General features: G+C 46.1%; 1 protein-coding gene across 2 annotated transcripts in view; it reads left to right on the top strand.

Annotated features, from left to right (window-relative positions):
* The first annotated feature begins 759 nt into the window (after positions 1 to 759).
* Positions 760 to 27,402, top strand: part of GADL1 (glutamate decarboxylase like 1) — a 199,150-nt gene continuing 172,507 nt past the window's right edge. Inside the window, exon 1 of one of the 2 annotated variants that reach the window (XM_070072897.1) lies at positions 760 to 981. In XM_070072897.1, coding sequence (XP_069928998.1) covers positions 945 to 981 — 37 coding nt within the window. In that variant the 5' untranslated portion in view covers positions 760 to 944. Of the gene's footprint in view, positions 1,092 to 27,402 lie in introns of both variants that reach the window. The other variant, XM_070072898.1, reaches the window with a different exon arrangement.

Below are 27,402 nucleotides of genomic sequence, written 5' to 3'. Positions count from 1 at the left end.
TTGTCATAAATGCGTTTTGAAATGGCGTTAACTGATCATTCGCATCACATCAACAGCCTCAGTTAAAAGCTCCTAAGGGAGTAAGACTTTAAACGTAAGGTCTGCTGGAGGAATGACAAAAAAGCAGCGCTTACTGATTCTATTTAAATTTACACAGGAGCAGGGCCGACAGGAGCCTTCCACCCGCTTGCTTGGTGGAGCAAATCCAGTGTTAAGAAAAATTCTGCTCTGAAGACCAAACAAATCTGGGGTTGTTCTGATTTATTTATCACCTCCTTCCGCTCATGATTGGGTGCCAGCAACCTTGCCTTCCTCCAAACCCAACATTTCACACAGGCAAAGAGCTGACAGGAGACCCGGGAAAAGTCTGGCTTTTAGAACTCTTAAATGTCAGCACAGTACTGAATGAATGGGTAGTGGATCCTCTCCTCACCAGAGCTGCCCTAAAATAGTTCCCTGAGCTGCTGGCCCGAAGCGGGCAACAGATTTAGCTTCGGGCTCCTTCTGCCAGCTCAGCCCTGGCAGGAGTTTGCTGCCAAGAGCTGGACGCAGCTAAGGTCACTAGACCAAAGCCCGCTCAGGGGTCTTGTCCAGCCTCGACCCTACGTGGGCTGAGGGTGCCCCTTGCCTCTCGCCCCAAAGCACCACCGCCTCTCCACGCGGTTCCCCGCCCCTTCCCCCCTGGGTCAAGCCCGTGGCACGCAGTGCCCCGCGCTCCAAGTATTAATAGAGAGCCACTGGGTGCAGGAGGCTGGCACTGGAGCCTTGGACCGCAGAGCGAAAGCATCGCCGAGCGCGCGTCCTCGCGGCTCCCGTGGCTTGGGCGTGCGCCCCGCGGCCGCTGGGTGCACCTGCGAGGCCCCCGGGGGGCGCTGCCTCAGCAACCGCAGCCGCCGCCCAGACTGCGGGAGGCGCGCCCCGGGCTGCCCGGAGCCGGAGCGGAGATGAGCGGCGACGCGGACCGCCGGCACCCGGTGGACGGTAACGACTCCTTGGGGGCGCGCCTGCCTTTTCAGCCCCGAACCACCTCCTCTCCAGGCGTCTTGATGCCCCCGGTGCCTTGTTGATTGGGAAGCCTGTTATTTCCGAGGGTGGGTGGGAAGACCCCATCTGCGTGGAGTTTCGCACGTTTTCCTTTAGCTTTCGGGGCTATTTTCTTCTTTTTTTCTTTCAATCTTAAACGAGTTAACTTTTACCAGCTGCGGTGGGTTGGCCTGGCCCGTGTTGGTGGGCTGCTAAATAAGTTGAGTGTTGAGGTTTCGCTTCTGGGCGCGCTGCTGCGGGTGTTCTTAGGCGGGTGGGACGCACCTGCCCCGAAATAGGGGTGGTTTGGCTTCTACTTGGGGGCGAGGGCAGCATCACCCCAGTCTTCCCACCTGCAACCCGCCGCTTTAGAAATTGGCGTCCAAAGAGTCTACCTGGATGCCACGGGCTGAGGGACGCGCTGATGATCATTGGAAACAGATACCTTAATTATTTCAAGAGGAGCCTGTGAGTTCTCCAGGTCTCTTCATTCTACTGGTTTAAAATAACCATTGACAGCTTTTTGTGCAAGGGAGATGGTGTCGGATTGCTGTGAACATGTGGTGCAAAAACCCAACCCCCGTGCCCATGGGAATCCCCTCCCAGTGAATAACGGATCTCTGGTCACGATTTCAGGCTAGACCCCTCAACTCCAGGGAGCCCCAGGTTAAGAGCCCCTCCTTTGAAAGGTCTGATGTTCAGACTTTCTCACTAGGTAGTTGTTGACCTTGTAATTCCTCCAGGAATTACTCCTCCTGTTCTCAAGCATCCTGCTGGGTGTGAAATCTCCAAGGGCTTTGCTCAACAGGTAGGTCAGGTGACACAGCTGGGTTCTCTGAGGATGTTAGGGCTGGTGTTTTGCCCAGTCATTGGCAAGAAGAGGATCATTGGGTGGGAAGAAACATTTCATTCTTTGCTTTTATTACCCCAAGGAGGGTTCCCAGCCTCATACCCCAGATGCTCTTTAAAAATTAACTTTTGAAAGTTATATTGTTATTGTTTAAATTCGTGGCGGAAAAAAAAATCGGTGTTCTGAACTGCTGGAGTTTTTGTTAGACTGGTACTTTGGTGTTTCTCGGTGTGGGAAAAATGCTATAATCTAAGACTTTAGGCTATGTGAAAACTGAGAAGTCCAAGTTGCATTGCTCATTAAAAAACAAAATGCCGTTTCATTTGGCAGATTTCTGCGTGGAGCAAGGGTGGGCAGGGTAATTGTATCCGGCCATGGTAGCCCCATTTTATTCTCTTTATTTCTCTGAATTTCTATTTCAAAATAGTCTTTAGAATTCAGATAGAAACATTTAAAAATGTACTGACTCTTTCTCACATAAGCATGTGTTCTTGTACCCAGCTATTTGAATGGAAGTTTTTGAATTTCATCGTCAGCTTGACAGGTGGCTACTGCCCTTGTACACTTACCTGGTAGTGACAGAGGTGCAGAGGCAAGATTATCTTCAGGGCATCTGCCTGTGTGGGTCTCTGTGTGTCTCCCTGGGGGCCCTCACCATTGGTGGGGGGAGGGGATTGTAGGTGTTGCTTCAATAACACCACCACAATGTGAACTTTAAGAGGTTTTTTTATTATTATTATTGTTTCCACACTCTGCAAGGAGGCAAGCTGTGGCTCACCTGGGCAATGCACACAGAACTCAAGGAGTACAGGGAGGGCCAGACAGAAGATCCCAGGCCCTTTATAGGGTGCAGCGCCCATGGAATTATCCAAATAGGTTTATTGGGGGGAAGCTTTAGTTGATGGGTCTCAAGCAGTCACTAGATCTTGGACGTCATGCTCTGGACCTACTGGAACTTCACAGGCAAGCGTCTGAATGTCCCTTCCCAGAAACAGCAGGAAAGTGGGGAGCTGGCCTGCTAGGTGGGACGGGTGCCTCTTAGTTTATCTCTGGTCACCAAATGGAGCCATTTGGGTGGGGTGTGGCACTGGAAACTGCACCAAAGCTGACATGGCCTGCTTCCAGTGTGAGAAAATAAAACAAGTTTAAAAAGAGGTGTTGGGGCCACATAAAATTCAGAACTCTCATTGTCTTTTGTAGCTGTGGTGATTTCAATAACTGGGGTGTGTAAATAGTGAGTTCCAAACTTTAAGTCTAAATTCCCAAGAGTAGTGGAAGGCTTCAGTTGCTGTCTCTCTGGCCATTTCTGAGCAGGTGAGAAGGTGGGAATGGGTTTCCCTCCACCTGATTGTGACCAATGCTTGCTATGACATCTTTGAAAAGTATAGGATGAGTATCTGTAGAGTTTAGTGAATTTCCAAGTATTTATGACAAGACCATGCAATGTGACATTTGACAAAGTGGGAATTTGTTCCATGAGCTGGAGTATTTTCAGTCAACACGAATGGCTGTGACCCCTGCATGGTCATCATTGCCCTCGGAAGTTGAGTTCTGAAACACACAAGTTTATCAATCAGTATGACCAAATCTGGAACAAAACAATTTGTAAATGGAGTGCCCTTTAAGATGGAAAGAACATATTTTATAGAATCCCCGATGGTGATGATAGGCTATCCTTATACAGATTATAGAACCATTTAGCCTCACCATTGCGATTTTTAATGTCACTTTTAGTGAACATGCTACTATTTGAGTAAAAGTGGCAGGTTCCATCAAACACTGCATATGTTCCTCCTTGTTCTATTAAAATATATTCCAATGCCTATTGATTGTCCATAACTACCTTGGACAGGGTGTCAACAGATGTCAGTACTTGCTATAAAGGTTGGCCTGAAGTGTAAGCCAGATTACCTAAAGCGATGGTCAGGTTTTTAAAATTAGCTTCATGTGTCTCACCAAGATCTAGTATTATAATAGAAGAACCTGCTAAGGAATTTTTTCTGCCAGTAACTGCTCCAGAAAGAATCAATTGAAGAGGTAGGTACAACATGTCTACCTTAAAGTGCAGCATTCTTGATGTGACAAAAGCAAAAGATTTGCTTATTTTTTTGCTTTCTGAAGAGGTATTTAAGATCTTCGACTGGCTCACAGAAATAGGCTGACTTACCTTTCAAGTGCACTTATGAAGACTTAGGAGGTAGAAGTTTAATCCTTGACAAATGTACGCAGCTTAGCATGCCCTGTAATTTCACTGAGGTAGGCGTGCTCAGTAGCACCTGGGAGGGAATCGTCCATTTAGGCTGCAAATGGTCTGATGGGGATCCTTGTATAACCAAGGTGAGTGGTTTCCTCCGGCTTCAGAAACCACACGTCTCTGAGGTAGGAGCTGCCTGAGTACCGCCGCTTCTTAAAACCAAGAACTGCCTGAGCTCTGCCGATTGTGAAAACCAAAAAAACTGTCTGAGGCCAAAACCTCACTCATTTGCTCAGACGCCTTAGCTGAGAGTGAAATGAAACTGTGCTATAGCACATTTCTTGAGAGAGAAACCACAAAAGCTGAGAAGAGAGACTGGGAGACAGAAAAAAAATTTAGGATGTAGAAACCACTCCCTGCTGAGATAGAAATCCTTTGATGGCCGGCGCCGCGGCTCACTAGGCTAATCCTCCACCTAGCGGCGCCGGCACACCGGGTTCTAGTCCCGGTCGGGGCGCCGGATTCTGTCCCGGTTGCTCCTCTTCCAGGCCAGCTCTCTGCTGTGGCCCGGGAGTGCAGTGGAGGATGGCCCAAGTGCTTGGACCCTGCACCCCATGGGAGACCAGGAGAAGCACCTGGCTCCTGCCATCGGATCAGCACGGTGCGCTGGCCTCGGCAGCCATTGGAGGGTGAACCAACGGCAAAGGAAGACCTTTCTCTCTGTCTCTCTCTCTCACTGTCCACTCTGCCTGTCAAAAAAAAAAAAAAAAAAAAAAAAAGAAATAAAGAAATCCTTTGAAAGCCCCTTACCTTGTTGCCATTTTTTAAACAGGTATCTAGTCCCTTCATGGTTGCCATTTTGTTATAGGCTAACTTAAGACAAAATTTAATATTTCAGATTCTTGCCGTCTACTTACAGAAGAATTCTAAGCACGGGCTCAGACAATACATGCAACGTGTGCTGCTCCTCTCCTAGCACTTTTAGTAGTGTTTGCAGCTATTTATCTCCCTGTCCCTGGATTGAAGTGATTGAGGAACCACAAATCTCCACAGCGTCCAGCACAATGCCTGGCACATGAGAGGTTTAGATACGCAAAACAGAGTCACTCAAGAAACTCATGCGCCGGTAAATGATTTAGAAAGTGATGGTAAGGGGAGATGGTGGTGGGATTTGGGTAACAATACAAGATTCCTGAAATTCTTTAGTCTTTTCTACCTTTGCATTAAATGTTGAGTACCTAGTCACTTTTTCCTTTATGAGCTGTTATAATGAAAATTTGTAACCTTTGACCGTCATGCAATAGAGCATTGTTTAGAACACCCAAATATCTATTAGCTGCTTGGCTTCAATCAGTCATGGCAGGATAACAATATTATGTAAATGCATTCTATTTTTGAAAAATGGTAATACATTGTAAGAGGACCTAACTGATGGATAGCAAAGGATTAATAGACATTGCTTTTCGGTAGGTGATGATATGGATATTCCTTGAATTCTTTGGCTTGGTTGTCTTTTTCAATTCTTACATAATGAGCTTTCCTTATTTTTACTAAGAAGAAACCAATATAAGAAATATATATGTATACATGTTATATTTCTTATTTATTGTATTTCATATATACATATATATGTATGTATGTATGTATATTGTAGATCAGTTATACTCTACCACCTGTCCCTGGACATTTAGGTGATCTTCTCAGCTTAGTTTCTAGATTTGCCCTCCTAACTATTTCTGAACATTTAAATGGTTTCCAACTTTTAAGTCATATAGAATAGTGTAATTGATCTGAAAGACATGAGCAATTGAAAAAAAATCTCAAAGGAGAAAAAAAGAAGCTAACTTGAAGTCCCTAAGGACATTAATTTTTCAGTACATTGTCACACTGAACACATTTGTTGCTGCAAATCACAGTTAACCTAATGTTTTGTCTCTCCTCTCCCCTTGGCTTTTCTTTCTTTGCTGTGTAAAATTTTATGACAGCTCATGAATTCCTGATTTGTCAGTGTTCCCTGTTGTTTTGTGTACTTGAAATGTTTTCAAGGTGGCCATTGTTGGGTGCCCTGTCTCTTCTGCAAGATCTTTTATAAAAGAGAGTGATTTTCTTGTTGCTTTCACATCAGCATTATGTGGTGTGAATGGGTAATCTTTAATCTTACACATATATCTGCCTCATGGAATTCATACTGTTGCTTCGACACTTTCCATTGATTTCTGCCCAATGTTTCATTGTGTCTTCAGTTTTCTTTCTTTCTTTCTTTCTTTCTTTCTTTCTTTCTTTCTTTCTTTCTTTCTTTCTTTCTTTCTTTCTTTCTTTCTTTCTCTCTCTCTCTCTTTCTCTCTTTCTCTCTTTCTCTCTTTCTCTCTTTCTCTCTTTCTCTCTTTCTCTCTTTTTTTTTGGACAGGCAGAGTTAGACAGTGAGAGAGAGAGAGACAGGGAGAAAAGTCTTCCTTCTGTTGGTTCACTCCCCAAATGGCCGCTATGGCCGGTGTGCTGCGCTGATCCGAAGCCAGGAGCCAGGTGCTTCCTCCTGGTCTCCCATGGGGTGCAGGGTTCAAGCACTTGGGCCATCCTCCACTGCACTTCCGGGCCACAGCAGAGAGCTGGCCTGGAAGAGGAGCAACCGGGACAGAATCCAGTGCCCCAACCGGGACTAGAACCCGGAGTGCTGGAGCTGTAGGCAGAGGATTAGCCTAGTGAGCTGCGGCGCTGGCCAGTTTTCAGTTTTCTGACTGAATAGTAGAACATGGAGTCCCTTTTTCCAGGATATGTACTCTTACATATGGGGAACTTCTTGTCAGTCTTCAAGGTGATCCCTACCTCATTTTTGAGGTTTTCCCCCACCAGTCCGTCATGACATGCTTGGAGTCTCGTTGAGACCACCTCCCCTTCTTGTTGTCTGCCCTGGCTCACCCTTTCCCCTAGGAGTCCTGATCTCTTGACTTGAGAGTCACTAGAGATCAAATAGTTTGTCTCTTCTGAAAACTCATGTTGGAGTTGAATCCCTATTGTGAGCTATTAAAATGGTAGAAATGGAATCTACCATGGCGTTCAGAGGTGAGGCCTGAGAGGGGGTTGGGATTGGTTATGCTGGTGAAGGCTGCGGCCCTGTGATTGGACACCAGTGGCTTTATGAGAAGAGAGAGCAAACAGAGGAGGCGTGCACATCCCTGTGCTGTCTCTTTTCATGGATGCTCTCTGTCTCTTTGGGACTGTGCCAGCAAGCACACCAACAACAGATGCAGCCCTTGGGACCTCTGGAACTGTAAGCTAATAAGCCTCTTTTAGTTGTAAAATTATCCAGTGTCAGGGACTTCTGGCCGAAATGCAAGATAGTCCTAATATGAGGGTGATGCCCCTGTTCTACCCCTTTGTGGTAGAATAGGTACAGGAAGGGAAAGACGTCTCTAAAATAGAATCCCTGCTCCATTAAAATGCTCCAGACACTGACAGATCCTAGCACATCCCCCATCTCCACAGGGCTTTGGCAGATTCCTCAGACTCTGGGACTCCAAGGAGCTGGGGTCTATTTTCTGCTCATTAAAATTTTTGGGATGTGAGGGCTGGACATACAGAATGTCTAGTTATCATTTTGTATGCTTGTAACACCCATCCAGATGAAAAATTATAATTTCACCATCATCCTAGAAGCCCCATTGTGTGCTCTGTTCCAATCAGAGCCTCTTCCTCCCCTATAAAAAATTGCCATTCTTATTTTGATAATAATTACTTTTTTGCATGTTCTATAGCTTTACCATTCATACGTGCATTCCTATGTGTTATGATATAGTCTCAACTATTTTAAAAACTATGATATGTATTTATAACATGTAGATTTCTTCTCTATCCTCTTCTCTCCTTTTAATTTACCCTATGAAGCTCTTGGTCCAATTGATTTATTGAATTCTCTACAACCTGAATTTCAGAGTGTGTATGCTCATGGTTGAATTTTTTTTTTCTTGAAGATTATCTTCCTGTGAACTCCAATGTATGCCACGCTAGCCCTTCTTCCTTCTCAATCCTTGCCTGCATACAGTAGGTACTCTATTAATTAAGAGGTGAGGTACCATACCATGTTGATGTCCAGGCTCCACCAGTTACTAGATTGTAGACTTGCAGGTAAGAACTCTAACCTTGGGCATGCTGCTTGAATTCCCTGGTCCAGGTTTCTCATTGATAACTAGCACCAGTGCCTGCCTTACAGAGTAGTGGTAGGGATTAAATGAGCCAATACATGCAAGCACATAGCACTGGCTCACCGCTCTTGTATACTCTACGTGAACTATCATCACTGTGGTCATCATTGCTAAGTAGGAAGGAGTGGCAGACTTCACTTGGGACTGGAGCTCCTATGTACTGTTAGAAACTTGCTTGGCTCTGTTTTTGTCCCCTGCCTATCCTATGATGCCTCCCAAGAGCTCAAGGCTTTCCCCTGGCTTGCAACAATAGAGATGGGGACCCAGAGACCACTCAGGCTGAATACCTCACAGCAATCAGAATCCTCGGGTCCTTTCTGTAGCACACAGAGTAAGCACGAGACTTGTAGGATGACTTTACTGGCCTGAAGCTTGCCTTTCTGATGAGAAGTTCATGTTCTCCTTCAATGGGCTGTGAGAACAGCTTTGTTTAGGACATCAGAGCCCCCGGCCCCGTGAACCCTCTCTCACACTATTCTACTTCACTCCCTGCCCTATCTGCTGCTCACCGGCCAGTTTGCTTTTATTGTGCCCAAATTTTGCTCTTTGTAGGGCATAAGGGGAGGACCTTGCTTGCTTTGCAGACCCCCTGGATACCAGGGTTGGTGGTGGGAAATCAGCCCTGATCTTTCAGTGTGCAGAAGTCTCCATATTGCAACTTCTTTGGACACATCTTGTCCTGTAGGCTAATTTACACTTTTTAATCTTTAAGTTCCAGAGACAGAATAAAATCATTTTATTTATTAGGCTTCTTATTATGAGGCAATCAGACATTTCATTGAGCTTCGCCTATTCAGCTCCTCAGTTCCGGCGTTAACTTCGCTAGGCATTATAACGAGTTGGTTAAAATTGATGTCCTCATTGAGTAATTATTTCAAATATTAGTAATTGAGTGCATTACAGGGCAGTTTTGCAAACTTTCATATTTTAAGCATATTAGAGACCTATATTCAAAATTTTTATATTTTATTTTGCTTTTGATCTCATCACTCATTTTCCACTCCTGCCTATTACTAATGCTGAACTATTGGAAAACATTCAAAGTTAGGAAACAGGGATTCATTGGAAAAATGTAAATGTGGAGTTATTTAAATTATAGTAGATCACAAAACACGGGGGATAGAAAGAGTTCATTTTGTTAAAAAAAAAACAAAGCATAATCCATTTGTACATAGGGAGCTGGAACTGAACAGCCACACGCAGGGATAGGAAGTAGCTGTGTACGATTGAGGGATAATGGGTTTTTCGTAGGTTCTTCTGCTGTCTGGACTTTCTGTAGAGAGCTCGCACTGCTTCTGTCAAAAAGAAAACAAATTAACTTGTTAGGGAAATGGCTTGGGGTTCTTGTTTGACTTTAAATATCTTTCTCACACTAGGCTGGGCTTTCCAGCTGCATTCTGCTGGCTTGATTTTCATCTTCCTGCAATTTCTGTTATTAAAAAAATCCTTATGTTAGAATCCACAGTGTGTTCCAATTAATCTCCTACAGCTGAGTAGTTAGGCTGCTTCAATATTTTTTTATTTGTCACAAGCAAGACTGAAGAAAAAGCAATAGGCTGAGAATGAATTAACAATATACAAGAGAAAAGTGAGGGAAACCTACTGTTTTTTAATAGGAAAAGATTAACCCTGCGTTAGGGCATACCAAAGAATTGAATAGTTGTGGGATGCATCAGAATGGTCAGTCCTTGGAAATCCAGAGACAGGACATATTGAACTTTTTGATGAGTGGCCATCTTGACCAATGTGCATCTGTTTCTGCAGGACAGCTAGGGGGAAGGGCAGGGTTTGAGCTCAGCTGTCATAGCGATGGAGGCTCAGTGTCTGGCTAAAAGCAACAACTCCCCCCCAACCCTTTTAATATTTATTTATTTGAAAGGCAGACTTACAGACAGAGTCAGGGAGAGAGAGAGAGGCCTTCCATCCGATGGTTCACTCCCCATTGGCCTCAATAGCCAGAGCTGTGCCGATCCGAAGCCAGGAGCTGGAGCTTCTTACAGGTATCCCATGTGGGCCCAGGGGCCCAAGGACTTGGGCCATCTTCTACTGATTTCCCAGGCCATAGCAGAGAGCTGGATCAGAAATGGAGGAGCCGGGACTTTAACCGGCGCCCATATGGAGTGCTGGCACTGCAGGTGGTGACTTTACCCACTATGCCACAGCACCAGCCCCCAAACCCTTCTCTAAACATCTTTCTATGCCCCAGGGCAATGAAGGTGAGAAGAGGCACCAGTGTGAAGCTCACAGGATTTTGTGAAACTGGTGGGGAAAATACAGAGTCTTCAACAAGTTATGGAAAAGGTGCATTTGAAAAAAGTATGCACAGATTTCAAAACACTAGCTTTAAAATGTTTTCTTTTAAAAACAATTAAGCATTTGTTGGGTTAAAACAAAAAAAATGTTAGCACCAAAATGAACCTATATTTAATTCCATTCTTTTTCTTACTCATTCTTTCTTTCCAATTTCCTATCTTCCTCCTCTAATACACATTTTTCACATTGAAATGTATGGCTAAATAAAATGGGCTCAATGGGGAGTGCACTTTTTTAAAAAAGATTTATTTAGACAGAGAGGGGGAAATAGAGAAACAGATCTTCCATTTACCAGTTTACTCCCCAAATGGCTGTAATGACCAGAGCTAGGCCAGGCTGAAGCCAGGAGCAAGGGACTTCTTCCAGGTCTCCCATTTGGGTGTGGGGCCCCAAAGACTTAGGCCATCTTCCACTGCTTTTTAAGGTGCATTATCGGGGAGCTTGATTGGAAATGGAGCAGCCGAGAGTCAAACCAGTGCCCAAATGAGATGCTAGCATTGCAGGTGGCGGCTTAACCCATTAGACCACAATGTTGGTCCCAGGTGAGGGGTGCAGGCACTTTTTAACGTAGTTTAGTTTGAACAAACCAAATCACAAATGCACTACAAAATGAGAAAGAAAGACCTTTGACTTCTGTCACTCTCAGCAAAGAAGTTGAAAAAAGGTGGTGATTTTTAAGATTTCTCCTTCTTTAGAACTAAAATAGCACAGAGAATAATACAATGTAGAAGATGGGAAGTGTTTGTCTTTGTTTTGCTGCTGACTAACATAAGGTGGTTGATGTAAACACCTCCTTGAACTTGTGCTGAGGTTGTGTCTCTGGTGCAAACTGGCCCTGCACTGCTTTAAGAACCTTGTCTTCAATAGGTACTGCAGACTTGCAGAAGAAATTGTCGCTCCCCGTCTTCATGGGGGAACGACACAGGACCCTGCGCTGTTCTTTCGTCTGCTCGGCCCTCCCCGGGTTTGCTGCTGGTTCTTCCCGGGTTGGTTACTATCCCTTCCACCTCCGTGGAAGGGCAGTTCCCCCTGGCCGCATTCCCCACTTCCGCAGGGGAGCGGCACACCGCCGGCCGGTTCTCTCGGGGGCTGCACGGATTCCCTCAGATGTTCCCCATAGATGTTCCTGGTGCATGCCGTCTCTCTCCTCCTTTATAGTCCTCCTCCGCCAATCCCAACTCGGCTGAGTACGCTGCTCTCCAATCAGGAGCAAGTCCTACAGTTAATTGGTTGAACTGGAGGCAGCTGTGCGGAAGCCGTTTACTTCTCTCCCAGCGCCATATTGTGGGAGAGCAGATGCATAGAATAAGTCTTAATTCGAGCAACAGTCTAGTCCGGATTGCTCCCCACAGATCCCCCTTTCTTTTTATTTTTTAGCGTTGATACGCGCCTGTCTTCGGTGTCCCGCGGCACACACTCTGCTCTACTTGCTAGCGTTGCCACAGGCTCTTACAAGTCCTATCAATCAGGAAAACCGAATCCGGGTCCTCTCTTCGCCATTGTGAGGAGGTTTTTAGGCGCTGATGCGTGCCTGTGTTCGGTGCCCTGCAGCGCATGCTCTGCTCTGCTAGAACTGCCTGCAGGTGTTTACAAAACCTATCAGGCAAACCGAATCCAAGCCTTCTCATTGCCGTATTGTGGGGGAGACTTATTAGTGTTGGTTCGTGCCTATCTTCGGTGACCTGCAGCTCATACTCTGGTCGAGCTTTGCTGGCGCTTACCGCCTTAATTCAGGCAGACCGAATCCAAGCTTAATATTGTTGCATTGTGGGGAAGCTTTACTGATGTTAATTCGTGCCTGTCTTCGGTGACCTGCGGCTAGCCACCCAGGTACTCATCGCCTCACTAATCGGGCAGACCGAATCCAAGCCTTCTAATTGGCATGTTGAGGGGAGGCCTCATTTTTCTCTATTTCTCTATCTCCGGGCATTTCTATTTCTCCCATTTCACTTCTATCTTCCAGCATTCCCATTTCTCTTTTACTTCACTTCCAAACTTCTGTTTCTCTTATCCCTGCGGCTTTCCGGCACCTCGCCCCGCCGGCGGGTTCCCGGCTCTGCGCCGCTTCAGCCCGCGCGCCTCTCTGCGCGGCTTCCCGGCTTTGCGCGGTCCGCGGTCTCCACGCTTAACCCTTTCGCGTCTGAACCACGGCCTACGCCAGCGTTCCCTATCTATTCACGCCCCGTGCTCTCTCTGCACGCGGCGGCTTCCGCGAGTAACACAGCGTAGCTTGCGTCTCCGCCACTAGGATTCAATCTAAGTTCCCCGGGCTAGCCTGGCGAATTCAACCCAGCGTACGTCTCCGCCCCACGATCTGGCTTCCCGTCCTTTGCTCCCCGGGCTAATCAGACGGATCCCAATCTGGCTTGCGTCTCAGCTTCTGGTTTCAACTTTTCGCCCCCTATTCCCGGGCTAACTTGAGAACCCCAAAGTGGCTTTCGTCTCCGCCTCGGCCTGCCCCCCGCGGCTTCAATTTCCCTAACATTTTTCTCTACCCGGTATGTTTCCCCAAGCTTTCCTCCAACGATATTCCTCCCTCATTTCTCCTGGCCTCTCCCCACAGTCCGCGTCCGAATCTGTTTGTTCTAGCTTTCACTTTCGCTTTCGACCTTAGAGATTTCTCCCAGCTTCCCCCCGTAGTCCGAATCCGAGTCTATGCCTAGGCTTTCAATAGCTTCTTCCGGCTCCTTTTTCGTCCGGCTTTTCCCTAGGCTGTTTGCTAGTCTCTCTCTCCGGTAATTTCCCAGTTCTTCCCGTTTCTTCCCTCCTAAGTTTCCTATCCGAGTCAGGTTTCCTATCCGAACTAGGTTTCCTATCCGAGTCACGGCACCATTATGTCGCTCCCCGTCTTCATGGGGGAACGACACAGGACCCTGCGCTGTTCTTTCGTCTGCTCGGCCCTCCCCGGGTTTGCTGCTGGTTCTTCCCGGGTTGGTTACTATCCCTTCCACCTCCGTGGAAGGGCAGTTCCCCCTGGCCGCATTCCCCACTTCCGCAGGGGAGCGGCACACCGCCGGCCGGTTCTCTCGGGGGCTGCACGGATTCCCTCAGATGTTCCCCATAGATGTTCCTGGTGCATGCCGTCTCTCTCCTCCTTTATAGTCCTCCTCCGCCAATCCCAACTCGGCTGAGTACGCTGCTCTCCAATCAGGAGCAAGTCCTACAGTTAATTGGTTGAACTGGAGGCAGCTGTGCGGAAGCCGTTTACTTCTCTCCCAGCGCCATATTGTGGGAGAGCAGATGCATAGAATAAGTCTTAATTCGAGCAACAGTCTAGTCCGGATTGCTCCCCACAGAAATGAGTCACTGAGACTGCCAATGAGGGGGTTTTGCCTGATACTCCAATTATGAAAAAATACATTGTAAAGTTCTTTTTAAAATTTTTAAGTTTATTTTTATTTACTTGAGAGAGAGAGAGAGAGAGAGAGAGAGAGAGAATGCATCTATCTGCTGGTTCATTCTCAAATGCCTGCAATAGCTGGGGCTGGACCAAGAAGAAACCAACAGGAGCCTGGAACTCAGTCTAGGTCTTCCACATGGGTGGCAGGGTCCCATGTATTTGGGCCATTACTTGCTGCCTCCCAAGGTTCACGTTAGTGGGGACCTGGAATTGGAAGCAGAGTTGAGACTCGAACTAAGGCACTCAGGTGATGACTCAGCTGTTGCGTCAAACCCTGCTTCCATCATGAAGTTCCTATGTGTGGAATTGTCAGAAGGCAGTCATTTTTCTCTGCCCTAGCTGGGCTTTATTCCAAAGTCCTAAGATGGGATTTATATACTCTCTTTAAAGTTTTCTGGTCTGTGGCGATTGCGGCTGCACTCTGTCTATATGGGGACAGATCCCAGCAAAGGTTGATCCTCACACCCAAGGGAATATCACTGAATGTGTTTTCATTGTTCCCTTCCTGTTCCTTATTGGCAGTGAAATGGCAGAATCTTGTAGATGAAGACACAGACACCTTGGAGTTGAGTGATCAAGTAGGAAATCCAGAGCCAAAGGACTTACACCAGTAGGAGACCAGCAGTCTGTCCACAGCTGACTGTTCCACTGCTACCACTTCAAGAGACAAAGACTTAAAAATTTTGCTAAACAAAAATCTCAGAAGATTTGTGATTGCATCAAAACAATAACTATTTAGGAATAATTGAGCCAAGGAGATTAAAGATTTGTAAACTGAAAACTACAAAATCTGCTAAAAGAAATTAAAGACACATATAATTGGAAAGATATCATCTGCTCACATATTGAAAGAAAATATTGTTAAGTTGTTGATACGTCCTAAAGTATCAACTTGATAAAGTCCTAAGATTTGACACAATCCCTATTAAAATTTCAATGCAGTTTTTTGCATATATAGGAATTTTCATCCCCCCAAATCATGGAATTCAAGGGACCCTGAATAGTTAAACCAATTTTGAAAACAAAGTTGAAGTTTGAGCACTCACAGCTCCTGATTTCAAAACATACTACAAAGTTATAGTAATGAAAACAGTGTGGTGCTAGTATAAAGACAGACATGTAGCCCAATGGAAGAGAATAAAGAGCCCACATAAACCCTGACATGCATGGTCAAGTGGCCTTTGAGAAGCATGACAAAGTCAGTAGGGAAAGGGGTGTTCCTTCAACAAATGGTGTTGCAAACATTGGGTATGCACATGGAGAGGAACTAAGTTGGACCCTTATCTTACCCCATGTACAGAAATTAAGTCAAAAATGGATTAAAAGGCCTGGTTGTGGCCGGCGCCGTGGCTCACTAGGCTAATCCTCCGCCTTGCGGCGCTGGCACACCGGGTTCTAGTCCCGGTCAGGGCGCCGGATTCTGTCCTGGTTGTCCCTCTTCCAGGCCAGCTCTCTGCTGTGGCCCAGGAGTGCAGTGGAGGATGGTCCAAGTGCTTGGACCCTGCACCCCATGGGAGACCAGGAGAAGCACCTGGCTCCTGCCTTCGGATCAGTGCGGTGCGCTGGCCGCAGCGTGCTGGCCGCAGCAGCCATTGGAGGGTGAACCAATGGCAAAAGGAAGACCTTTCTCTCTGTCTCTCTCTCTCACTGTCCATTCTGCCTGTCAAAAAAAAAAAAAAAAAAAAGAAAAAAAAAAGAAATCCTTTGAAAGCCCCTTACCTTGCTGCCATTTTTTAAACAGGTATCTAGTCCCTTCATGGTTGCCATTTTGTTATAGGCTTATTGGAACAGAACATAGGGTGGTGGTTCCCAGGAACTAGGGATAGGAGGCAAAGGGCATTTTTTAATGGATATAGAGTTTTGGTTTAGCATGATGAAAAGTTCTGGGGATCTTTTTCACTACAAATTGAATATATCTGACACAGCTCCACTGTGCATGTAAAAATGCTTAAGACAGCAAATGTTATGTTATACATTTTTACTACAATAAATAAATAATACTCAATTTAAAAACACAGACAAAAACACTTTAAGGATAGTGACGTTTATAAAAATCATTTAGAAACTTATTGCTCATAACAAGTTTAGTATGTGTGTGTATGTATGTGTGCGTGTGTGTGCATATGTGCACGTGTGTGTGCGTGTGTGTTTGCACGTGTACGTGTGTGTGTGTGTAGGATCTTGGTATTGCCATTGTATTGATCATATTGTGATACTTCTGAAGAACTGAGATATACCCAGCTGTGTGTCCCTGCACTGAGTGATCTCTGTTGGCTGTTCCTACATTTTTGTGTCCTCTTTCCTGAAGTTACTTTCTTGTCAGTCTCCTCTGAATGTCAGCCATATTTTCTTTCTTCTCCTAAGTCTCGGTAGCATCCTGAGTCACCACTTCCTGCCCCTCCTCCAAATTATTGCCTGTACAAGGGTGGTCCTTGTCTCATCTTCTGGTGTTCAAACGTACAGATGTTTGCTTGGAATTGTGCACAGTGTAAGACAGATTCCCTCCAAATGGGACTTGAGGTCTATTATAAGAAGAGTTTAGAAGTAGGTGCTACCTTGGCATTGTTCTAATTTTTTTTTGCATTCTTCTGTATTCTTGTGCATGTTCTAGTTATTTGATTTTGCTAGAAAAGAGCTTCCAGTCAACGTGTATATAAATACAAATATTTCATGTAAATGTATGCATGCATAATTAAAGCTTGTGTCATGATTTGAAGAAACTGACAATATTTCATTGCTTAGGAGCCATGCATGTAAACTTGAGTTGGCAGATAAGTCCTGGTTTGGAAGGAAATCATAGCTTTCTACTCACCGAGTTACACTGGGAATGTGATTGATTGGCCTGTACCTCCTATCTATTGTCTTTCTTTCCACTGTTCCCATAAGCAGAAACACTAAGCAAGTTCGAAGTCCAGCTGACAGCAGGGTGACCGACCATATTTCATTCTTTTTACACTGCACATGATTTTCTAAGAGCTTTCTTCGGGTATAATTTATATTCCATAAAATTCACCAGTTTGAGTGTAAAATTCAATTTTTAGTAAATTTACTGAGTGATTTAACCCTCACCACAATCCAATTTTAGAATATTTCCATGCACATGAAATATATTTTTTAAATTATTGTGCTTTTCTTTTGCTGCTTTTCTGAATACTCTCTGCAAGCTGCTGTCTGTTTGGGCGAGATTATAATCTTTGTAGGGAGAACACAAAGAGAAAGACAGTTAATATTTAGATCCCTGAAGTCAAAATGGGAGTTTCAAACAAAGCAATAGTTTTAACAGCCAGACTTTTGCCTTGAGTTAGGGCTTCTCAATTTGGTCATTTCCCCTTTAACGTGACCTACTACATCTGAAAGACAAAATTGTGGGTTTTTCCCATGGTGTAGGGACGACACTGCATTTTAAAGTTATCCATGGGACCAGCGCTGTGGCGTGGTGGGTAAAGCCACCACCTGCAGTATTCACATCCCATCTGGGCGCTGGTTTGAGTCCTGGCTACTCCACTTCTGATCCAGCTCTCTGCTGTGGCCTGGGAAAGCAGTAGAAGATGGCCCAAGTCCTTGGACCCCTACACCCATGTGGGAAACCTGGAAGAAGCTCCTGGCTCCTGGCTTCGGATCGGCACAGTTCTGGTCATTGTGGCCTTCTGGGGAGTGAACCAGCAGATAGAAGATTCTCTCTCTCTCTCTCTCTCTCTCTCTCTCTTTCTCTTTCTCTCTCTTTCACTCTCTGCCTCTGCCTCTCTGTAACTCTGCCTTTCAAACAAATAAGTAAATCTTAAAAAAAAATAAAAATGTTATCCATGGCCAGCGCCGTGGCTCAATAGGCTAATCCTCCACCTAGCGGCGCCGAAACACCGGGTTCTAGTCCCGGTCGGGGCACCGGATTCTGTCCCAGTTGCCCCTCTTCGAGGCCAGCTCTCTGCTGTGGCCAGGGAGTGCAGTGGAGGATGGCCCAAGTGCTTGGGCCCTGCACCCCATGGGAGACCAGGAGAAGTACCTGGCTCCTGCCTTCGGATCAGTGAGGTGCGCCAGCCGCAGTGTGCCAGCCATGGCGGCCATTGGAGGGTGAACCAATGGCAAAGGAAGACCTTTCTCTCTGTCTCTCTCTCTCTCTCACTGTCCTCTGCCTGTCAAAAAAAAAAAAAAAAAAAAAAAAGCTTATCCATGAGGCTAAGGTTGAGAAAAAGGAACACTCCATTTGGCAGAAGCCATTCAAAATCTTCACTTTTCGCAGGAGGCCGTAGTGAGGTGAGAAAGAGATTGGGGCAAGAGAGGCAAGTGCTGCTGTGTACAGTCTCGATTTCCCGTCAAAGCAGGCTGGGGACAGCAGTGGCGGTGTCTCTGGCAATGTATGACCACCTGGAGAGCAGCAGCGGGCATCTTTACTGACTGCTCTTGGCGGAGGGTCCTATGCAGCCTTGGTGACACTGGATGGAGAGGCAGAGCCCAGCCTGAGCTCTCTGAGGCATAGGGGCGACTCACAAAGACCCTCCTGTCCTAGAGGAAGGTGGGTGAATCGAGGCCCTCCATCCTCCATGGGTCAGAAGCCATGGGACCAACCCCACTGACTGGGGAGCACTCTCAGAGGATGGCAGTCAGAGTGCTTCCAGTCAGCGCACAATGAGAGAGGAGAGAAGAGAGCCTGGCTCAGCCACAAGTGGCAGGTGGGAATGGAGTGCAGGTGTTGCCAGGCGAGAGGGGCCAGGGACACATTCCTGTGCACACTGCAGCGCCCTAAGGACTCCAACTCTCTTTCCACCTTCCAATCGAGTGAGACATGGCTTTCTCCCCTTCTAGCTAGAAGCCGTTAAGAAGAGTGTTAGAAGACAGAAGTGTGGAAATCTAAGATATCAAACAATTTAACACAGAAAAACAGAATAACCAAAAAGGACTGTACACTTTATTACATCAGATCAAGTGTTTTTTTAAATATTTATTTATTTATCTGAAAGGCAGAAACTCTCTCTCTTTCTCTCTCTCTCTCTCTCTCTCTCTCTCTCTCTCACACACACACACACACAGATTATCCATCTGCTAGTTCATTTCTCAAGTGATCAGAAGCCAGTTCTGAGCCAAGAGCCAGGAACTCCATTCTGGTCTTCTACATGGGTAGCAGGGTTCCAAACACTTGGGCCATTCTCTGCTGCTTTCCCAGGTGCCTTAGCAGGAAGCTGGCTCACAAGTGGAGCAGCCGGGACTTGAACTGACGCTCTAATATGGGAAGCTGGCATCACAAGTAGCTGTGTAACCCACTGCACCACAACATAGATCCCTTGATCAAGTTTCAACCAGTGGATAAAGTGAATTTTATTACCTCTTTCCAGCAATGGGGGTTCATGAGAGAGAGAATATTAATATGAGGTCAAAATAAAGATGCTATATTTTCTCTATATACCTGAGTGTCATAAGGGCGAGGACAACACAAATAAACTTAAGACAAATGCAGTTGATTGCTTCAGTGCCATTGCCACTGCCACTGTCTTTGGGAAATGCAGTTGTACAAGGTAAATATGTGCAATGCGGGGACTCAGTGATGTTGATGAGGTAAACGAGAGGCAGAGAGAGAGAGAGGAAGAGAGAGAGAGAGAGAGAGAGAGAGAGGCAGTGAGCAAACTCCCACCTGTTGGTTGACTCCTCAAATGCCTGCCATGGCTGGGGCTGGGCTGGGGTCTGCGGCTAGGAGCTGGGAATGCAATCCAGGTCTCCCACCGGGATGGCAGGGACCCAGTTACTTGCACCATCACTGGAATCCAGGACCACAGTCTGAAATGAAGCCCAGGCACTCCAGTGTGGGACACAGGCATCTAGACTGCTAAACAGAACACCCACTCCCAAGTTCTCCATTTTTTAGAGAGGGAAAATAAGTGGGTGTCCTATTGTAATTTTCAGCCAAAGTGTGCATGTATTTACTCTTACCTACAAACTCGTTGTTTAAGCCAAGTGATACAGACATGTTAGAGAGGAAGCAGCATTTCTTTGCCTTAAGAAGACTTCAGGGGCTCAAAGCCCACCTGTCATCTTCGTCATCACTACCTCCCCAAAGCCACCTCCATGAAGATCCCAAACACTTTAGAAAAGCACAGGTCTGGGGCAGGCGCTGTGGCGCAGCAGGTTAAAGCCCTGGCCTGAAGCGCCAGCATCCCATATGGGTGCCGGTTCTAGTCCCAGCTGCTCCACTTCCAATCCAGCTCTCTGCTGTGGCCTGGGATAGCAGTAGAAGATGGCCAAAGTCCTTGGGCCTCTGCACCCATGTGGGAGACCTCGAGGAAGCTCCTGGCTCCTGGCTTCAGATAGGCACAGCTCTAGCTGTTACAGCCATCTGGGGAGTGAACCAGCAAATGGAAGACCTCTCTCTGTCTCTACCTCTCTCTGTAACTCTGTCTTTCAACTAAATAAAATAAATCTTAAAAAAAAAAAAGCATAGGTCTGTGCAGCACCCATGAGGCCCACTTTTAGAAGAGCTGGGATGTGGTCTATGCTAATTACAAGAATAGGATTTTAGTTGAAAAATGATCTCTCACCATAGAATCATTGTTAGGGGTGGCAAGGTGTCTCACAGCACATCATTGAACCGAGGGCCTCATTTAACCAGCGAGAGAAGGTACTCACAGAGTACTTAGAGCTACTTAGAGCCAGATTCAGGGCTGAGACTCCCCTATCCCAAATGCCGGAATGTTTCTTTCATCACAGTGCTAGGGCAAGTAATTAGAAGTCAGAAGCCAACCCTGAAAATAGTGACCAAATCAGAGTTGGGATTTATGCCTTTCTATACCAGCATCTGAGATTGCTTGGTATAGTGTTAAGAATCCAAGCATTCAGGAGCTTATTACTGTTGCCTATTGCAGAGCAAATAACTGAAACACTAGATCTTAGAAAGCCACTGCTAAGTGTTAAAAATGTATTTTTGTGGTATAGCCACAAGCATTGAAAAATCCCATTTTTTTTTTTTTTTTGACAGGCAGAGTGGACAGTGAGAGAGAGAGACAGAGAGAAAGGTCTTCCTTTTGCCATTGGTTCACCCTCCAATGGCCGCCACGGCTGGTGCGCTGGGGCCGGCGCACCGCGCTGATCCGAAGAGGAGCAACCGGGACAGAATCCGGTGCCCCGACCGGGATTAGAACCCGGTGTGCTGGCGCCACAAGGTGGAGGATTAGACTAGTGAGCCACGGTGCCTGCTAAATCCCAAATTTTCACACTCCAATTTTTGCCCATTAAATATACGGCAAAGTCCTCCCTTTGTTTGAGATTTTTTTAATACGATTATTCCCAAATCAGCACTCTGGATGCTATGTCGTTTGATCTTTCAACACTTAGTATTGACTCAAAAAATCAATAGGACTTAGTTGGTATTTTATGACATATCTGTTCTTTCAGATAGTTTGTGGGCCAAAACTATAACCCAAGAAATATATTTTCTTCATATGCATTTTCGTCATGGTATCTTTTGCTATACCATCAACTCAATTTTATTTCAGTACCTAATTTCTATGAAAAAGTGATATAGGAGAAAGAAAATCCATGAAAAATTGAATTTCCTAATATTAGTCAGTGGCCTTATTTTTCAAGTTGATGGCACAACAAAAGAGAATTTTTGAAAGTAATTGTTGGAAGTAAGTAAGATGACAGCTTTGCCCAGAAGTGTTCGATACAATTTGTCAGTTTAGCAGTTAATTGTTCTTTTATTGTTTCATGTGTGTTAGTCTAATCTCCCCTGCGAGAGATGCTGTAGTGCAGTGGAAAGAACAGAGAAGTTGCAGTCAATCAAAGTTTGAATACTAGTTCTGCTATTTACTGTACCAGTTCTGCGATTTCCACAGAGTTAGGTAACTTCTCCGATTCTCTTTTCCAAACTTGCAGAATTGGATATGATACTTGTCTCATCAGTGCCCCTAATAGTGTCTGTGTGGTCCGTTGGCATGCAAAAAATGGTGGCTGTTTGTTGCATTTGTGTTTTCCAGAAGCAGATTCTGATCAAGGAGTAGAGAGTAAGAAGTTACTTTGGGGCCGGCGCTGTGGCTCACTAGGCTAATCCTCCGCCTTGCGGCGCTGGCACACCGGGTTCTAGTCCCGGTCGGGGCGCCGGATTCTGTCCCGGTTGCCCCTCTTCCAGGCCAGCTCTCTGCTGTGGCCCGGGAGTGCAGTGGAGGATGGCCCAGGTGCTTGGGCCCTGCACCCCATGGGAGACCAGGAAAAGCACCTGGCTCCTGGCTCCTGCCTTCGGATCAGCGCGGTGTGCCCGCCACAGCGCGCCAGCCGCGGCGGCCATTGGAGGGTGAGCCAATGGCAAAGGAAGACCTTTCTCTCTGTCTCTCTCTCTCACTGTCCACTCTGCCTGTCAAAAAAATAAAAAAAAAATAAAAAAAATAAAAAAAAAAGAAGTTACTTTGTAAAGTGACCCCGGGGAGGCCAATAGCAAATGCACTGTAAATTAAGGTGTCTCTGTGGACAGTGGAACCTTCATCCCACTGGTGTCTCTGGGTGCTAGTGAGGAATACATACCTCAGAGTTATCCCATATGAAGGATTGCCATGTAAGTGGGTAGACAAATAATGGCCACTATCAAAAGGCCCCAGCAAGACTGAAGATGCTAGCACTCAGAAAGTAGACTACACGTGGCCATAGTACCTGAAGAACCACCTTATCCCACTTTTTGTTACCCACTATACCTTTTCTTACAGATGAATTTTCGTTTTCCTAGATTCTTTACCCAGAAGTGTGCTTGAATTGTCTCATACCAGCTCATGAGTGTTCCATATTCAGAAATGCTGTAATTCAGTTTAAAAATGGTTGGTACCATGAAATTAGCCATGATGGGAGTCTTTGCACCATAGAAATAGGAAATGCTGCCAATGAGGAATCTCTCCCTTGGAAACCAGTTTGCCAGGGCATCACACTTCCAGTTGCTTTGCATTACATAACTGGAGAGCAGAGATCACAGTATAGGCTTGAGAATCAGATAGACCTAAGTTCACATTGGAGCTCTGACACCTTTCAGCTGTGCAGCCTTGGGCAGGTTACCTAACTTCTCTGAGTTTCTGTATCCTCGTATGTGAAATGCAGTTGATGGTAGGTCACTTACACAGCTGTTGTGAAGAGCACATACAGCAACATTATTTGTAAGGAGTGTTTCAGGGTGAGGAGTTTATTACAGGAATCAGGCCTTCCACAATTGTAGGCGGAGCCAAGGAAGAAGTGGCAGGAGTGGCCACCGTGGTGCTTGTAGGGGAATGTGGGAATCCAAGCGTGTCCGCTTCCCAAAGTGAGACTGTGAGATGGGCTGGAGAGAGAGAGCTGTTTCCTCTGTGTAGCTGACAACTCTGAGGACCAACAACCACGCGTGGAGATGACAGAGCAAGAGTGTGAGGGAGGCTGCAAGGTGCTGGCCCGTCTCCATCTACCCATCACTGCACTTGACCTCAGACATTGACGGAGAGGCTGGGCTCCTGCTCCTCCACTTGTAGCACAGATGTAAGAGCCTCAGGGAACCATGGATTAGGAATCTGACCACAGGGCAGAATCTGACCATTTTCATAGATGCCCAGCTGGATTTCAGAACTGGTTTGGGCCAGGGACTGCCTGTGCTGCCTGTTCTTTCCTGGGAGCATCTGGGACACTGATCCTGCCCTGTGACACTGTCATATGTGATGTGTGCTGCCTGGTATCTTGAGTTTTAATTTACTGGACCCTGGACCAAGAACAGTTGCAACTGCTCAACCTCGTTTGCTTGTAAACCTGATACAGATATTGAGATCTGAGACTTCAAGCCTTATTCTTTAATAGGCTAGGATATTGGGGTGTACATGAGCATAGTTTGTGGATGAAAAGAACACGAGTCATTTGTGATCAGAAGCTGAACTGCTAAATATTGCAAAAATGGCTCCGAATTCCTTCCACTGTGTATTTGTGAAAGGGGCTAGAGAAAGAAAGCCATTTGCTCTGTGTAGCTGACATCTCTGAGGATCAGTAATGTGGCATCATGGGGTGAGCTTTTTCTTTTCTATGTCCCTGAGTCTAGCTGTCCTCAAGCTGTGCTTTGCCCAGTGGAATGCGGCAGAAATGGTGATGTGTGACATCTAATCTGAGGCCGCAAGAGGCTCTGTGGCTTTTACCGTCACTGTCCATGAACCTGCCATCACTTTGTGTATTTTTTTTTAATTTTTTGACAGGCAGAGTTAGTGAGAGAGAGAGACAGAGAGTTATAGACAGTGAGAGGGACAGAGAGAAAGGTCTTCCTTCCGTTGGTTCACTCTCCTAATGGCCGCCACTGCCAGTGCTGCATGCTGATCCGAAGCCAGGAGCCAGGTGCTTCTCCTGGTCTCCCATGCAGGTGCAGGGCCCAAGCACCTGGGCCATCCTCCACTGCACTCCTGGGCCACAGCAGAGAGCTGGCCTGGAAGAGGGGCAACCGGGACAGAATCCGGCGCCCCGACCGGGACTAGAACCTGGGGTGCTGGCACCGCAGGCAGAGGATTAGCCAAGTGAACCACAGCGCCAGCCCCTGCCATCACTTTGTGAGGAATCCCAGTCTGGTGTCTTGGAGGCTGGAAGCCTGCATGGAGAGGCCCAATGGGCTCCATCATCTCAGCGGAGCTCAGCTCCAGGCAAGTGCACAATTTGGATGCAGTCGTGTGACAGAGCCTGGGCAAGTCCAGCAGAATGACACAGCCAGGCCACAGAATCCCACAAAAGAACACAGTGCTGTAGCACAAAGCTTTTAAGGTTGAGGCTCATTTATTTGTGCAGCTAATCTACTTTCCCAGTAAGTTGTTTTTCTGCTTAACTGAAGCAGAGTGAGTGTTGGTTGTTTGAATCTGCACAGAGTTGGGTTGGATAAATGTTCTGCGGTTTCTAAGGGACTTGCCAAATGCCTGATGATGCTACACTTCTGGGAAACAGGCCCTGGAGTCTTATGGGAGATGGAGTGTGGACAGCCCTTAGGGTATCTGGTAGACCTGTAGAAGCGGTCACGTGGACAACAAACCATCTGTGTGCTATTGAACCTCAGTTCTCTCAAATTCACAATGAACAGATTTGCTAACTGATCTGTGGATACTTGTAAAGATCTACATTCCCATGAGTTTACAGACAACTGGCCTTGAAATACCTTTGACATGTTCTGAATGGATCCAAACCCATATCTCAGTGGGGCTCAGCTGAGGAGGAGCCCACACCAGGGTGTTGATGACCTGCTGGGTGGTGTTCCGTGAATACCACATTTCTCTATGGCAGAGGAACGCTGAGGTATGTGGGTGTCTCCCGGAGCACCTGCTTTGTCACTTCACAGCTTGCATCACTGCAGTGGCTCCCAGGTGGTTACCATTTTTTAGAACATTTGCTCCAGTTTTATATAGAGGAGACACTGATTCATGTCACAGAAAGGAGGAGAAGGAGGATTCTGGTGGCCGCCTCACAGCCTTTTCTACTTCCTTGAGCAATTCTGCTCTGACCCGGATTTGCATACCCTACTCCGCAATGAGAGTCCTCTCTCCTTAGAAGGCAGTTAGTACCCTCTGTTCTTATTTAAAGATGTCCTTAGGCCTGCACTGTGGCGTAGCTGGTAAAGCCACCCCTGTAGTTCCGCATCCCATATGGGCACCAGTTTGAGTCCCAGCTGCTACACTTCTCATCCAGCTCCCTGCTAATGTGCCAAGGAAAGCAGCAGAGGATGGCTCAAATGTTTGGGCCCCTGCACCCATGTGAGAGACCCAGAGGAAGCTCCTGGCTCCTGCCTTTGGGTTGGCCCAGCTCCGGCTTTTGTAGCCTTTTGTGGAGTGAACCAGCAGATGGAAGACCTCTCTCTCTCTCTCTCTCTCTCTCTCTCTCTTTGTAACCCTGTCTTTCAAATAAATAAATAAATCTTTAAAAAAGAAAATATGTCCTTGGAGAGGTCTCCTTGCCATTCCCTGCACCTTCTTGGTAGATTTTTTTCCCAACCCTTTGTTGTAACTCCATCAAGGAACTTCAGCCAGTAGTTTTCTGCATCCGAGGGTGCCACATATGAATGTCTCAGTGAGTGGGAGGTGCACAAGCCCGAGAGCACTTGCCCTGCCCTCCCCAGAAGATGCTTCACTGAAGCCATAGGCAGGAGGCAGAACCATGGGCATGGAGGAGCCCCTTATCAAAGTTAATCAACAGATCATGCAAATGAAGCATCCATTTATAGCATTTATTTAAATTTTCATTTAAATTGCTGGTTAAATGGAATACATTTAAAATCCTGAAGTCAACACTTGAGCAAATTGGTTTTAAAACTAGATATTAAATTGCTGCACATTGCAATTTAATACATACTTCCAAGATAATTACTTATTGCTTTAGGAGTACAAAATTGTGTCCAAATAGTTTAGTGTGGTTGATGAGACACAGGAAGTAATATGGTCTTGCTTGCCTGTTTTGGAAAAAAAAAATAGGATGTGTAATTATTAGCATGATGTCTGGCCTTAGATTGCCTGGCTTTGAATTCTGCCTCTACTAGCTGCATGATTTGGGCAGTTCTCTTCATCTCTCTGGTCTCAGTTTTCCTGTCTGTAAAATAGAGTTAATCAAGAAGCTTTTATTATATGATGGTTATAAGGTTAAATGAATGCCACATCAAATGCTCAGCTCAGGACAGGGCTTAGGGCACAATGGGATAAGCCACCACCTGCGACACTGGCATCCCAGATCAGAGCACCAGTTCACATGTCGGCTTCTTGCTTCCTATCCAGCTCCCCCCTAATGGGCCTAGGAGGCAGCAGAAGATGGCCCAGATGCTCTGGGCCCCTGTCTGCCAGATGGGAGCCCTGGATGGAGTTCTAGGCTCTTGTCTTGGGCCTGGCCCAGCTCAAGCTTTTGTGGCCATTTGGGGAGTGCACTAGCAAATCTTTTTCTCTCTGTTTCCCCTTGTCTGTCACTCTGCCTTTCAAATAAATAAAACATCTTAGAAAATGTGCTCAGCTTGTTCATACCTTGTTCTTGTAAGTTTTCATTAAATGTTAACCTTCATTATCATTTTATAAGCACAGTTACTTTTTTTTTGTTTCTTTGATGCCACACTAAAACCAGGAAAGCTACTAGAAAAGATAAAATCACCCAGGTGGTTGCACTGTGTTTATTTTTGATTGTCCTAGACTCATTGTGCTAGCACAGTTTTATATGCCTTGACCTCAAGCATCCAGAATTGTACATAGGTGAAATGTTTTAAAAAAAAAAGTCACATATTTATTTTCTGACAGTAATTGAGTGACCTCCAAGATTTGGAAAACAATAAAAATAGATGAGAAAATCTGAAGGCCCAGAGAGTCTGTTTAATAAGTGTGTCTGCTTAGCTTTAACTTTCCTTATTTGGACGTGGGCACAAAGTCCGGGTTGCCCACCATGTTAGTATGTTAGTTGTGGTTCTCTGGTTTCACAGAGCACAGAGGATTCCTGTCACTAAAAG

Source organism: Oryctolagus cuniculus, chromosome 4, assembly GCF_964237555.1.
Source record: "Oryctolagus cuniculus chromosome 4, mOryCun1.1, whole genome shotgun sequence".
Classification (NCBI taxonomy): Eukaryota; Metazoa; Chordata; class Mammalia; order Lagomorpha; family Leporidae; genus Oryctolagus; species Oryctolagus cuniculus.
This window is presented reverse-complemented; position numbering and strand designations above follow the sequence as displayed.